General features: G+C 36.0%; 2 protein-coding genes across 6 annotated transcripts in view; one reads left to right on the top strand and one right to left on the bottom strand.

The window, feature by feature from the left end:
- Positions 1-725: 725 nt before the first annotated feature.
- On the bottom strand, positions 726-5,335 carry lacc1 (laccase (multicopper oxidoreductase) domain containing 1). The gene is made up of 5 exons (XM_059561545.1): positions 4,557-5,335; positions 3,305-3,483; positions 2,712-2,877; positions 1,487-1,712; positions 726-1,225 (listed from the first exon to the last, which is right to left on the bottom strand). Exons 1-5 carry the CDS (start codon positions 5,083-5,085, stop codon positions 1,057-1,059), a joined length of 1,269 nt encoding a protein of 422 aa, XP_059417528.1. The 5' UTR covers positions 5,086-5,335; the 3' UTR covers positions 726-1,056.
- A 6,415-nt stretch (positions 5,336-11,750) lies between these two features.
- The window catches only part of LOC132152717 (ecto-NOX disulfide-thiol exchanger 1-like), a 108,795-nt gene continuing 105,863 nt past the window's right edge, over positions 11,751-14,682 (top strand). For 2 of the 5 annotated variants that reach the window (XM_059561552.1, XM_059561551.1), the window contains exon 1: positions 11,751-11,973. In XM_059561552.1, coding sequence (XP_059417535.1) covers positions 11,853-11,973 — 121 coding nt within the window. In that variant the 5' untranslated portion in view covers positions 11,751-11,852. Of the gene's footprint in view, positions 11,974-12,349; positions 12,438-14,682 lie in introns of all 5 variants that reach the window. The other 3 variants (XM_059561556.1, XM_059561553.1, XM_059561554.1) reach the window with 2 other exon arrangements.

Here is a 14,682-nt window from a genome sequence, read left to right as displayed (position 1 = left end):
TTTTTTTTTTGCACCCTCAGATTATAGATTTTCAAATAGTTGTATCTCGGCCATTTCGAAAAAAAAAAAAAGACCTTTATGACTGGTTTTGTGCTCCAGGGTCACATATTAGGCTTGACATGACATAAAAGAAATAGCTGTTTTCTCTGTGATATGATTTGGTTATTGCCAAAATGCACTAAACAATTATAACGAGCGATTATAATATGAGAATGGTCACGCTAAAATGATAAGATTAGCTCCCTCTAGTGTACATTCACAGTCTATTTCAACCCCTCAAAAATGTAATTAAAAATAGATTGTGTAATTAAAAACATAGAATAAAAACAAAAAACAAATCACAGATATTAAAAGACAGTTCCTGAATTATGTATTTTAGTGAGGTTTCCTTCATTCTTCCAATAATATGTTGATGACATTGACCTGTCATCTTACTGCCCTCGTAGGAAAAAAAGAAAACCGAAACTTTTTTGTAATCTTAAATTTGTATAAATCAGCTGGACCGCACACATCACAGATTTTGTCCAAAACATAAAATTATCTATTATAATTTATAGTTTAAACATTTTAGAAATAGTCCTGTGATTATTCAAAATTACAAGTGACAATATAAATATTATTTAAATTTAAAATGATATTAAATGACATAATTCATGATTTTATCATGAATTTTTTTATTAAGAGTCTATACAACTGTCGCCAATACTTCTCCTGAAGAGTGACAAACTCTAATCAACTCTTGAAAATGCTGATCAAGACATCAACCAGGAGTAAACTTTCAGAGAAATTTCTAAGTTAGCTAATATAGAAGTTATATCTCCTACTATTGATTACAAGTGCACTGTTTGTTTGTATGCATGTAAAGCTTCTCCTGCAGTCCTGTGATGTGATGTTTGTCAAGTAACCAAATGATTGTCTTCATTTGAAGTGCATTTCCATACTAAATAATTTATTATATTAATGTATTTATGTACTGTCATTTAGATTCATCCCCTAAATAATTACATGCATATGTAATGTTTCTGCACATTCAATCAAAGCTTGGTGAATGCAGGATTATTTGATCCACACAAAGCCAATTTGTGTCCCAAAGTTGAGTCCATCTCTCACATGGGAGAAGAATAGTTCAGGACAGCAGGAGGTGCAAAGAGTGGAGTCAGCCTTGTGTGGGACCCTGATGTCCTCCATGTGTTCGGGTTTAATCCCACCCCTCTCCAGCAGAACTCTGGAAGAGAAAGCACGATTGGTAGTCATTTAAAACATTCATTTCAAATGTTTCACATTCATTCTTCCATTAGAGTTAGTCTGCCATGCATACATGTGCACCCAATTTCCCCTGGGCAAAAACAGAACTAGATAAATCACCTTAATTTCAGAGGTGTTCATTACAGTGGGTCACTTCAGGGAGTGACATGACCTCTGTGAGAGGCGCTGAGGGCAGAGGGTCAATGAAACAGCTCTCTGGTGAACAGCTGATGATGTTTACCTGGTTGCAAGTCTGATGTCAACATAAGGTCTTGATGAGTCGATGTGTCTAACACAGTCTGGGTGTATGGAGTGAAACTCTCGGGCCGAACCTTGCTCCAGAGTAAAGCAGCACGGCCCGACAGAAGGACCGATCACACACACAATGTCTTCAGGCCTGCTGCCAAACTCTGACACCATGGCGTTCACTGTTGCAATGGCAACTCCCATGAGGGTCCCCTTCCAGCCTGAAACGAGCATAAACAATGGTTATGTAAGCCATGACAGCAGCATTGAGAGCCAACTCAATTACATTTACCCTTCTGGGAATACTCCAATTCCAGCCGCATTTCAGATAAAACAAATAGCTTCTATGTCTGTGCATCATAAGTGTGTATTTTCTCTTTAGCTGCGCTTCGATTGACAGGGACCCTATGCAGTGTTCACTACCCCCTGGGCACAGGATATCTGTTGAAACTGACTTCACTTCACAAAATGCGTTCAGTTGGAACACCCTAGTCATCACACACAGAAAAAACTTGACATAATGTAGAAATATAAAGACATAATATATTAGTAATATATTTATTTATTATCTATGCATCAATATACTGTATACATATAAAGTTTTATTAATTTAATCAAGTTAAATTGTCATATTTGAAAGCACTAAACGGAGTAGTAAAAGCGGATGCATTGTTTAATAGAACACTGTGTAATATTATCACACGGACAAAACTTGCCACTATAAATTATGCGGTGATTAAATTAATACTAACTTTTATTCATAATACATTTTATTCTTTTTTACCATGATCATGATATATTTGCACTTTTTATCCGTTAACAGCTGCACACAAAACACCTGGGACTAATTAGACTCAATAAAACACTGGCACCTAAACTTATCTTATCACTGTGTTTATATTACTCCTTTAGTACCTGAGAGTGATGTGCACTGACTAGTGGGTCAATTTCCTTCTCCACTTCCTATTAAGTGATGTACTGATGTTCAGAAATTAGTGATGTATTGAATTGCCTTTCCTGTTTCAGTTCATATGAATACACTCTTCCCACAGAACTCACTCGAAGCTAGAAGTGAATCAGTATTAAGCAATGCAGATCTAACCCTAATCTATCAATTACATTATTATTTGGGTGAATGAAAACTTGTCAAATTTTGTTTAAAGAAATCAGAAGTCTATTTGTAGGAGCATTAAGGTTTTTCGCATTGTGATGTGACTCACCTGCATGTGCCACTCCAATAACCTTTGCTACAGGGTCAGTGAAGAGCAGCGGCATGCAATCGGCTCCTGGTGCTGCTATGACAACACCCACCTGATTGGTCACCATTGCATCGTAACTGTCCGGGGCGGGTTTGCCCATCACCCACACATCACTGGCATGATTACACTGACGTCAGTGACAAAGACATGCAGTCAATATGTTGATCAGATCAATGCATGATGCATCAAAAATTATACAAATCATTAAGCACATGTATTAGATTTTTTTTTCTAAATGTTTAAATGTTGCACAAAAAAACTATTATTTTTTTAATGTCAGATTTTACAGGGTTAATGATAATAATTATAATAAATAATTAATTAAAATAATTGTATATGTACATACTATTTATATTTATGTCCTAAGCTAATTTCAAGAATTTATGCATGAGAATTTAAAACAAAAGATTCATAAGATCATGATAATAATCAGTGTCTAAACATGCACAGAGGCTGTTTATGGTGAAAGTTCAGTAAGTGAGGCAGTATCTGGCATTATGATATGCTGCTTGCTGATAGAGTGACTTCCTCATATTTTCTTTGTGATAAGGTACCTTTATGAGGTTGAACTGTTTGGGGTGAAATCCCGCCTGCAGGCCGAGCCGCCGGAGGTTCTCAGCCACCACGGCTCTGGAGTCTTTACGCCGCGGGTTACAGAAGAGGTTCAGTGAGCTCAGAGTGCTGATGTAGGAAATACCTCCAGTACGAGTGCTAAAGCCATGACCGAAGCAGTCTTTGAACCACAAGAAATAGAGAAACAGATCGAAACAGAGAGTCTGCTCACTCTGTACATTCACACTGCACACATCAGGTGCATCCTGGGATGCTTTTAAACAGTATTGAAGGAGTTCCCATGTAAGCTAAATACTCACTGGCTATATTCCATGCACAATCTTTTCCAAATATATAAGCCTTCTGGATCACATTTGATACTTGAATGTCTAAGGCATCTAAATTCTCCAAAATGATCAAAATCTTTGCTGAAAAACCTGTTGTACACAATCTACTACATGCCTTCCGTTGTTTGTCTGATAGTTCATACTTTGCAGGAAGTAAAAGGCCTTTTAGTTTATTTCTAAAAATGAGAAAAATTTACTGATTTTTGTAAACAAAAGAATACCATTTATATTGTTATAAATATTTTGAGATGAACATATACCAGACTGAAGCAACTCGGGTTTACTTAATTATCCATATTTATTTATTTATTTTTAATGTGAGCATCAAGCTTTAAAGAAGAGTTTATTTGTCCATCTGTCAATCACCATTGTATTGCCTTATCTGCTTTGGCCCCAAAATTGAAACTACAGAGCTTTGATCATAAAACTATACATTTAAATATCATCTTATTAAGAGATACAGAGTGAGAACTGATATTTATATGAATTTTATGCAAGCAATCTATTATACTGTGCTCAAAATCGAATTTATTTACAAGTTTTTACAATTGCACCTTATATTTATAAAAAACGAAACAAAAAAACATCTGCACCAAATTGCACTTTTTGCAAACTTTTTGGGCCTCTGAATAGTGCTTTTCCTTATTGAGTGTGAGCTCCACATTCTCTCAGTTTTTCTAAATGTTTAATAAACTGCTCAATAATAGGCTAATAATAATATATCCAAACTTTAAATGTATTTATATCTGTTTATTACTCCAAATGAATTTAAATCAGCCCTCAGATTCAAAGTTTCAGTATTACTAATTTAATAAAAATATGCAAATGCACATACTATTATTAACAGTACACAGGCTACCACAGCAAGCCTGAGTATGATGTGATGATGAACGTGAGTGTTCCTAACCTGAGATGAAAGGAGATCTGAGGACTGTGACGTCTCCTCTGAGCGCTGGTCGGTGCTGTAGGAACGTGCTGAGCTCTCGTGCAGCGTCAGCTGTGCTCTGACCCGAGGGACAGCACTCACACTCGCAGGACAGACTGTCAAACATCACACTGTACTCGAACTCATACGCAGAGGTGAAGAGGAGCTCCTGGTAGACCTGAAACAACCCTCTCCCGCGGCTCGAAGTCACGATCTTCACCTTACTGATGTCCTCTTTGTCTATAGCCTGTTTGAATGAGTATAACGCGGCTGAGAGCGAGCTCTTGTACAGGATCTGAGGAGAGTCTCTGAACCCGATAAACATCTCCTGAAGTGAGCTGCTAGGAGATCTGTCCGTCCCCACGGAGCTCTCTGGATCCGCGATGAAGAAGACCGGCTCTGGTGAGCCATTCCCGGAGGATGCACAGAACTCGCTGATGCGCTCTTTCACACAAGTGTCATAATGTGACGAGCGGACGTGAGTGAGATCCACGAGAGTTACTGCAGTCATCTCTGATGGCTAACGGGTCATCACACGCAGACGCGATCGTTTCTCTCTCTCTATGGGATAGAGGTTATGTGTAGACCTGCAAAAAACCCACACCTGATTATAAATGTCACAAACGAGGAACTTTTTTTATTCACCACGAAAATAGAATTTCCTCTGTTCTAGGCACTTCCTGAAACGCGCGTAGCTCCGCCCTCAGTGGAAACTCCTCACCGGACGAGCCTCGCATGCTCTTCCTTCATCAGGTGCACATGTGCGACACAAATGCACGAGTCGAGACATTTCTCTGACACGGAAATTCCTGTGGGTTGCTACAATATGTTTCTTTCTCATGCTATCCATCGGAACAACCTACAGAACTAACAAATATTGCTACAAGTGTGACTGCATCATATAATAATTACTGTTAATAGTGTCCATCGTCTTGGTTGACTACGTCTTGTATAATTTTATTCTGAAAATTCCTGTCATATGCACACAAACTGACAGTCACCACTTATAAGCTACTACTAAACATTGTGGAAACTTAATTTTCTGTAAAGTTGTTTGCAATGATTTGTATCGTAAAAAGCGCTTTACAAATAAACTTGAATTGAGCTGTTTGCAGACTTGTAACAGACTCAGATTTCTTTATGAACTTCCCCAATAAAAAGTCTTGTTCTGAGACTGGATTGACACTGACAGTGACCCTTGCGTGTTGTGGGTAGGCTACTTGTCATGATGAGGGCGATTCCTGCTATGCTTTTACATTTTCATGTCCTCATCATATCGTCATCTTGGAAGGTTCTGCATTCTGAGCAGTTTCGAGATATTGAGCTTCAAAGGGTTTGCTTTCCATATGGGAAATGGGGAACAAGTTTCTTTCACACATCAGCCCCAAAATGTACACAGACAAAAAAAACATCACATAATGTAAATAAGTAAAACTCAATTTTGACTAAAACAGATAATTCCAAGGTGACGATATGTATCCAATATTGCATAAAATATTAATTAAAATTTAATTAAAATTAGAATATCACAATAATATGGGAAAAATCACTTCACTGGTTTGAACTGGCTTATGTTCATGTCCTTGAATGCCGAACTAACTTCTGACATGGACAACAGGGAAATATTCCAGGTGGTTATTCACTGTTTCCTTTCTTCATTCAAAATGATTAATGTTGAAAAAAATAAAATAAATTTAAGAGGTTTGTTTAAACTGGTTGTAGGTCCTAACATCAGGCACGTGCACACATAGACATGAAAGGGGGCTTGAGCACCTGCCCTTTTTATTCCTGGAGAGAAAGTGCCCTTTTATCTGGGATGCTTTTTTTATTTTTGAAAAATAATATATATTTCTGTTTGCACACAGCTTCCCTGTCAAACAAATATATTTATTGAAATATAGTATCTAAATATCAGGTCAGGAGTTCTGAAGCGCTCCCTCTCCCAGTGGCGGCTGGTGAAAATTATGTTAGGTGGGGCTGTCATATTCGGTTATTTTAAATAGCTTGGCCTTGGTAACCATGGGACACCAGGTCTTATAGCATTGTGGCTCCCAGGTTGTGGAATGCTTTTGCTCAAGACGTCTGTCAAGCATTCACCCTTTTCTCCTTCAAAACCTTTTTTTTTTGTCTGAATATTACTCTTTAGCTCAGAATCTTTAAATTTTACCTTATTATTAATGTTTATGTTACTTGCTTGAATCTTTAACCTAACTTTGTAACTGAACTCTGTATATTTATATCTGCCCTTGGTATGTCTATCTTTGATGTTGAGGTTTATTTAGTTCAATTCCTTAACCTAGGCCTATATTGTAAAGCGACTTTGTTGGAAAGGCTATATAAATAAAAAAATCCTATTATAATTAATAACCACCCAGGATACCAGTGCTCTGTGAAAAGTAATTATTTAATGCCAATATTAAAAGGTTGAGGCATTTTTGCACAAAAACAAACATATTGCACAAACTTTCTATTTGCATTTGAAATTTAACTCAAACAAAATACTTAGTCATTAATTAGCTGATTAAATACAACTATTACCTGCAACAATTTTGAGTGATTTCAAACAAATGTTCCACAAAATGTACAGTAAATAAACATAATAAACTCGATACTTTAGTAGTGGCTCGCGCCCATTGCTCGCGCCTCGCGGCCGCGCGCAGTTTGGGGCGCTAGGCGAAGCGCCCATAGCTGACTAGATTTTAGCTCGCTGATTGGCTACAGTTTATGTCAAACATTTATATCTAAAATCAGCAATTGGCTAAACTGCTCCAAAGACCCGCCTTTCTGGGGCGCTTTCTCCAGCGCCCCAGAGCTGATCACGTGTACAGATCTAGACGGGACGTGTAGAAAAACAAACATTTTGAATTTCTATAATATTTTTCAAATATACTAGCTGCATTTACTATCTCAAACACACAAATATTGATAATTTTATATATGATTTATTTATGTATTTACATGTATTTGACTGCAGTCTATGGTATATGCTCATGGGGGGGCGGCGCCCTAGCGCCCTCTATTGGCCAGCCGCCCCTGCCCTCTCCCCCGATTGTTAAACCCGATTGTATTGCTTCCGCTAAAGAAAATAGTCCGCTCCGTCTCTACGGTTAGAATCCTGTGAGTCCATAGCAACGCTCTGTTTTTCGTGGCAACGGTCTGTTATACTCTGCACAGCGGTCTGTTGGTTATAACAGACTGCATTCTACATTGGAATTCCACCAAGCCATGTAATAAAATAAGTTAATAAAATAAGCATATATCACCACCAGGTGATATGCTTTAGTTATTTTGTTTATCCTATTTACCTGCATTTCCCTGTCAATTAGATGCAAATGTGCGCATTTTAACTAGTTGACGCCTAATTTGCATACAGAACGTCCCCAGTTATTGACTTACATCAAGAGTCTTTCCCCCTGAAATGAAGAAATCTAAATTGGTGAATTTAAAAGAAATCTACAGATGCAAACAGATGGAGGATACACTCTAAAAAATGTAGTAAATCTGAGTAACTGCATCTGGTACATTAATAAATAAAACTGAGTAGAAATAAGTTAACATTAAACTTTAAAAATAACAATATTTATAAATTAACTATTTAAGTAATTTAACTTTTTTTTATTTCTTCGAAACCTTGATAAAATAGTATTCCATACCACCACAAATACATACATGACATTGGCTTTTATTGAATTTTTACTCAATTATTTTGGTAAGTTTAATTTTAAAGTGTTATGTATTCTGATAACACCAAAATAATTAAAACGATGTAGTGCCTTGTGCAAAAATAAACAAATTATTAGTAAAACACGCCCCTCTGTTTGATGCAGTTATTTAGGTTATTCTAAATATGAAGAGTTCCAAGAGTTCCAAGTGCCATCTGAAATTTCCTTCAATAATGATCATTTTTATCAAGCTTGTATGTTTATGTTCACTTATTTCACATTACTGGCAATGAAAATTACCTATTAATTGTCATTTAAGTTAAATTACTGAACTTAAATACGAGCTTGAAAAAAAAAGCTCATAAGAAAATTTCAGATGGCACTTAGAGGCTTTTGCATCTGAACTCTTCATATATACTTGAAACTAGTAGCATAGAAAATGTTTTCAAAACATGCACATTGTGGAATGCTTTCCTTTGCTGCTCTATAAACCTAGTGAATACTAAGGAGACCATGGTTTCTGTGAACTGATTATTTTGTAGACATCTTTTGAAAATGAAACAATTGCGTGAGTTTGAGGAAGATAAAATTAATTAACTTTTTAAATTATTTTTTTTTAAAAGGAAGTCAGAGTTGCGTTTATATATATATATATATATATATATATATATATATATATATATATATATATATATATATATATATACTTTTTTGTTTAAAAAAAAAAAAAACTAATTATGAGAAGTGACCTTTATTTCACTTGAGCCCCTGCCCCTCAAAATGTCTGTGCACGTCCCTGCCTAACATCATCTTTCAGGAAGTGACATCACCACATTTTTGGTGGAAAAACATCAGCACAAACGTTAGTAAGCATATTAATCAATAGAAAAATTCGGTGATGTTTTGTGCTATCGTCAGCATTTAATTGTTTGCTTATATAATAGAAATCACTGTAATATAATAAAAATCTGCAAAACCCTAGTCAGAGCTCAGATAGAAAGATGAATGACCCATGAGTATTTAATCACATGATGATTATGTTCTTATACTGTAATGATTCAAAAAAAAAAAAACATGAAATGATGAGCAGTTGTCTTATTATTGCTATATTTCTTAGAAATTCTTACATCATTTCACCATTTGAATAGAATGTCATTCATGCAGAGCAATGGTGTCGTTAAATGGGCACTAATTCTTGTTTTAGCAGTGGATACTGATTACATACACATAGTAAAACAAGGCTTACATTTAAATATATATATATATATATATATATATATATATATATATATTTATGAATTGTGTCATCCAAACTAAAATTACAATATCATTGTATTTTTGTAGCTTCTGAATTCAAGTGAATACAAAAATAAATAAATAAATAAATAAATAATAAATAATAATAATAATAAAAAAAACATTGAAATACATTCAAGCCAATTTCAGGTATAATAACTTAATAAAAAAAAACACTGAATTGAATTCCATTGTTCATATATGTTTTTCCAAAAAAATCTAATTCCACTGTTCATAATTGTTTTATTTAAATTGGCTGAAAATCCATTATAGCCTATAATACCTTTTTTAGTACAGAGTGTTGTGTAAAAAGGCTTTTTATTACTTATATAAATATATTTTGCAGGTTTTTAATAAAACAGGAACCTTAAAATGGTAACATCTAAATTAACTGGATTTTTCATTTTAAGATTTACATACAGAATAGGCCAATATGTAACCTCAGGTCTGAGCTTACAGTAGGTCAGTAGAAATGTCTTTTGTATGACATTGTTGTCAACTGCTTCGTTTACAACTGTGAGCGCAGGATAGGTTCAACTGATTATCGATGTGATTACAAAAACACAGCGAGTCACTAAAGGAGGCCTTTGTTCACCCCCCGGAGCCGTGCGAGACACTTTTATTTTATGGAAGGGTGCTTTTTTATTTAACTTCTTTTGGACTGAAGGAATGCAACTCCTGCTGACTGCAATGTTAGAGCTTGAAAGATCAAAGACTATTTTTGATATAACTCTGACTGGATTCATCTGAAAGAGGAACGTCATACACCTAAGATTCCTCGGGGTTGAGTAAAATGCAGCCTAATTTTCATTTTTAAGTGAACTAACCCTTTAACTACAGTGCCTTATGGTAGGTTAAAATGCTGACTAAATTTACCCCACAACATTTGGCTCACTTTGCCCCATAGCTGCCATTTAAAAATAAAAAATAAAATAAAAAATAAAATAGCTACTGTATCTTACGAGTTCAGGCTAATATTTATCTAAATGATTGGTATGATTTTATTGCTAAATCACCTTTATGTATTATAAATATTTTTAGACCTGGATAAATGTACGTTGTTGAAACAACCATTACATCTGTTATAACGTTGACAAGCCAAAAACTGTTTTCAAAGTAAATGGGTGCCTTCTGCTCCTCCAGTGTGTTTTTCCTTATCACAATCTGGCAGAAATGATGGGTGGTTCTAAAATAAATTGTCATCTGACAGTAAAAGTATACAGTTGCCAAGAAACAGGGGGTGGGTCAACTTACCCACTGGCTCAACTTACTCCACTCTCCCCTTCTTCCATTGAAGTTGAGGCAGAAGCAGACTCAGAGAGTGAGGGAGAGCCCACTCTTATCAAAACATCTACAATAAAGTCTGAAATTATTACAGAGTGTGCTGTCTTCTCTTTTAATTGTTTATTTGTAACAAGCACCCACCCCCTAGAGCCCCTTTTTTAGGTTTGGGCCACTGCCCCTCAAAATGTCTGTACACGGCCCTGGTATGACGTGTCATAGTGACGAGTTGATCATCTGATAGGCTAACATTAAAAACACTTTGCAAACACTGACGTGTGTACAGTGGCCAACAGAGGGAGTACAATTACCAGATGATGTTGCCTTTACTCTGATCAGCCACGGTGCTTTGATTCTGATCGGAAATATATGCAATAACCTCTCTGTTAAAAAACACTTACAATGCGTATGGTAGATCTATTTAAAATGTTGAGCGTTGTAAATTTCATTTAACGCTAACACACAAATAAGCAGACCACAGCATCCAATTCTGCGTGAGATTCACAAACATTTTAGGTCACAGGACTAAATCTTTAGAAGAATGCATCTTTCCACAGAACACTGCATAAATAAATAAATAAAAAAATGTTGGTTGTTAAACTTCCTTCATCAATCATAAAAAAAACTTAAAAATTTAATAATAATAATAATAAAATCCACAAGACTTAATATATAAAAATATCCCAATTGATTTATGTAATGTAATATGATTTGCATTACTACTAAATCCTACATAAAATGCAGTGACTAGGCTCACTATTATGTAAATAATTTCAATAAGTCATGCAGTAAATATTGTCATTGCACTGTGTTAACATATTAGTCCGACTCACACTTCACATCAGGCAACTGACTCGTGATTTAAGATTATTTGTCAGTTTTTAGACGTAACAACACACATGGGTTTTTATTAAACTGCACATGAACTGTCCTCGCTCATTGGAGGCAGTTCGCCGTGGACTCGTGCACGCTGATCCGCGTCGCGCGCGCCTCGGTCTCCCTCGCTCTCAGCGCGTGGAAACAGCAGCTGTTCCGTCAGATGCAGCAGCACCGAAGAGCGACGACGTGCAGCGTTTCGCATTTCAGCTTCGTTCTCGTTTATTTCGCGGGATTATTACGCCTCATCACACAGAGTCTCGGAGCAGGCTCGATTCAGCCCGGTAAGAGTCGTTCTTCATTCTTCGGTGCTGCTGTTGTGTGTGTTCACTCCCTGCGTGCGTCCCAGTCCTGAGAGCGTCTGCTAATTCCCATTCTTCTCATTTCATCAGACTGAGTTGAACTCCATCACAATGTTTCCTTGTATAGAAGCATTAACAATATCTAAGTGCGGTGTAGTTACGTTTTATTTGCATCCTGTAGCCTATATACGTATTTATTTATTTTTTTTTCTAAATTGCGTGGTTACACTTGAGACTGAATTCATAGTATACTTGTTGAGACAGAAAGATCATTATAGGCTGTTGTTTGTTGAATATTATAGGCTCTTGTATATCAGTTTCGAAAGTTCAAGGCGCGATTGTTTTGTTTTGGTTACAGAGTTCACTGGACATAAAGCTGCACAGACTCCATGAAGGACATTATTTCGTTCATATAACACGATAAAAGCGATAGACGACCACAAACAGTAAGTTTCTCGGTTCTGCGATGCTTTGAAAGGGGCTGAAGAGAACATACGTTGGTTAAGTTCTGCTTGGATGAGCTAAGTGTTGAATGTCGGCTCATTTCTGTGGTTTGTTGTATTAATCGCCGGGGTTTGTGAGCGTCGGCAGCTCTGTAGAAACACGATGCCCTTGATATCGTGTCACCTGGGCACCCGCTTCAGCACCATGGAGAGAGTCCTCATCTGCTCCATCTCTAGGCTCGTTGAGGATCAACTTTTGTGTTATGTTTGTTGTGACACTGTCTTGTTTATAAGAAGGCTGTGTTTGCTGTGACACTAATCTAATACAAATACAACTTTTAAAGTCACATGGCATTCTAAATATGTGGCTAATGATTTAAAAGCAATATTACAGGCCTACTTGCAAACATGCTGTTAGTCTGAATATCATTAGAACAATCGGTCCCATCCATCGAGAACATTACAAACTGTTCATTATATATTCGAAAGAACTACCCTGCTTTTAAAAGATATTGATTGCTCTGAGCAAGCGATGCAGCTGTAGGACTACAGAATGTAATAGATCAAAAAGAAGCCTGTCTTTTGTTGAAATGGAGAGTTAGAAATGGTTGATTTAATTCTGGTTAGAGCATAAACAAAGGTCCTTTGTAAAACCTGCACATTTCTGTTGACCTTTTAGTTACAGTATGGGAAAGCGCTTTTGAAATCTTTAGGGGCTGTTGTTGCTATGAGGCACTGAACTTTGTACATGTTTGATACAAAATTATATTCCATTCAGGGTCAGTGACGTACCTCAACAAGTACTGTTTCTGAAGCAAAAGAGTCAATCAACACTTTAATCTGAACTGGCAGTAGGACCTACAGTAAAGAGCTGTGATGACAAAATCATTTTCGAATGCTTGGCTTTTTTAGTTATTATGATACATAAATAATATATTTCTAGTTTGGGATGCAACAGGCACAAGAGATTTCACTCTGGGCCCCATCTGGTTCTGTGAATTACAGTGAATATAACGTGAAGACTGAAATATTTGTTTGTTTATAAGTGCATAATTTTGAAAAATGTGTTGTTTTTAGCAGAGCCTGAAATTCATGTATATATGTATGAAAGGTTATATAAACACACAGTTAGATTGATGGAAACAAACCATTAATGCAAACAAACCCAAAACCGACCGTCTCAGATTGATCTCTAGAGGGAGATGGATATGTAACAAGTGTACTATAAAGAAGATGGTGGCTGTTTTAAGTAAACCTCTTAAATAAAAGCCTCTGATTATAGTCGCAGTATTTTTATTGCTGCTGCTTTTCTTTCAAAGGTTTTGTTTAGAGAAAAAGAGATTCACTGATTTCAATGCACTAGTTATGGAATTAGACTCTGATAGAAATATCAGGTAAATATAAATATATGTTACATTTATTTATTTATTTATTGCACCTCTCTATGTAGTTGCTCTTATTTGAAAAATGTTGCACATGTTTCTCTGCACTTGATTTATGGTAATTAGAAATAAGTATTCCCATCTATATTGACTTTATGGCAGATTCATGGAATTGAAACATTGCATCACATTGTGATGTTTTAATAGCATTATGCCAGTACTACAATTTAAATTTGAAAGCTATTACAAAGCTTTAGAGAGTCATGGAAACATTTCCTCATGCACTCATCTTGTTTACAAATGCAGTCATTCTACAAAAGAATATCATAACAATCTCTTCCCTCTCAAATTAAATTATCCCCAGTAACTGGATTGGCATTGTAGTTTGGTCCAAAACTTTCCAGACTCTGTTTTTCAAATCATTGAATCATCTGTGAGAGTAAAAGGTCTCACTGCTGGCCAGTATTTTTGCAAAAAACAGTTGTTTTTTTTCCATTGATCAAGAGTGTCCAATTAGGTCTAAATCCAGATGTCTATCTGTGCTGCTACTGTATATTCTTAATTGTTCTGCTGTTGATACAAATACACTCTGGATGCAGACACGCAATCTCTTTAAAGCAATAGTTAACAAAAAACTTTTAATTTGCTGAAAATGTATTCACCCTCAGGTCATCCAATATGTAGATGAGTTTATTTCTTCATCAGAACAGATTTGGAGAATTGTAGCATTACATCACTTGCTCACCAATGGATCCTCTCAAGTGAATGGGTGCCGTCAGAATGACAGTCCAAACAGCTAATCCACAAGAAATCCACATCACTCCAGTCCATCAGTTAATGTCTTGTGAAGAGAAAAGCATTGTGTT

The sequence above is a fragment of the Carassius carassius genome, chromosome 11, assembly GCF_963082965.1.
Source record: "Carassius carassius chromosome 11, fCarCar2.1, whole genome shotgun sequence".
Taxonomy (NCBI): Eukaryota; Metazoa; Chordata; class Actinopteri; order Cypriniformes; family Cyprinidae; genus Carassius; species Carassius carassius.
The sequence above is the reverse complement of the archived record's forward strand: the minus strand, read 5'-3'. Positions and strand labels throughout refer to the sequence as shown.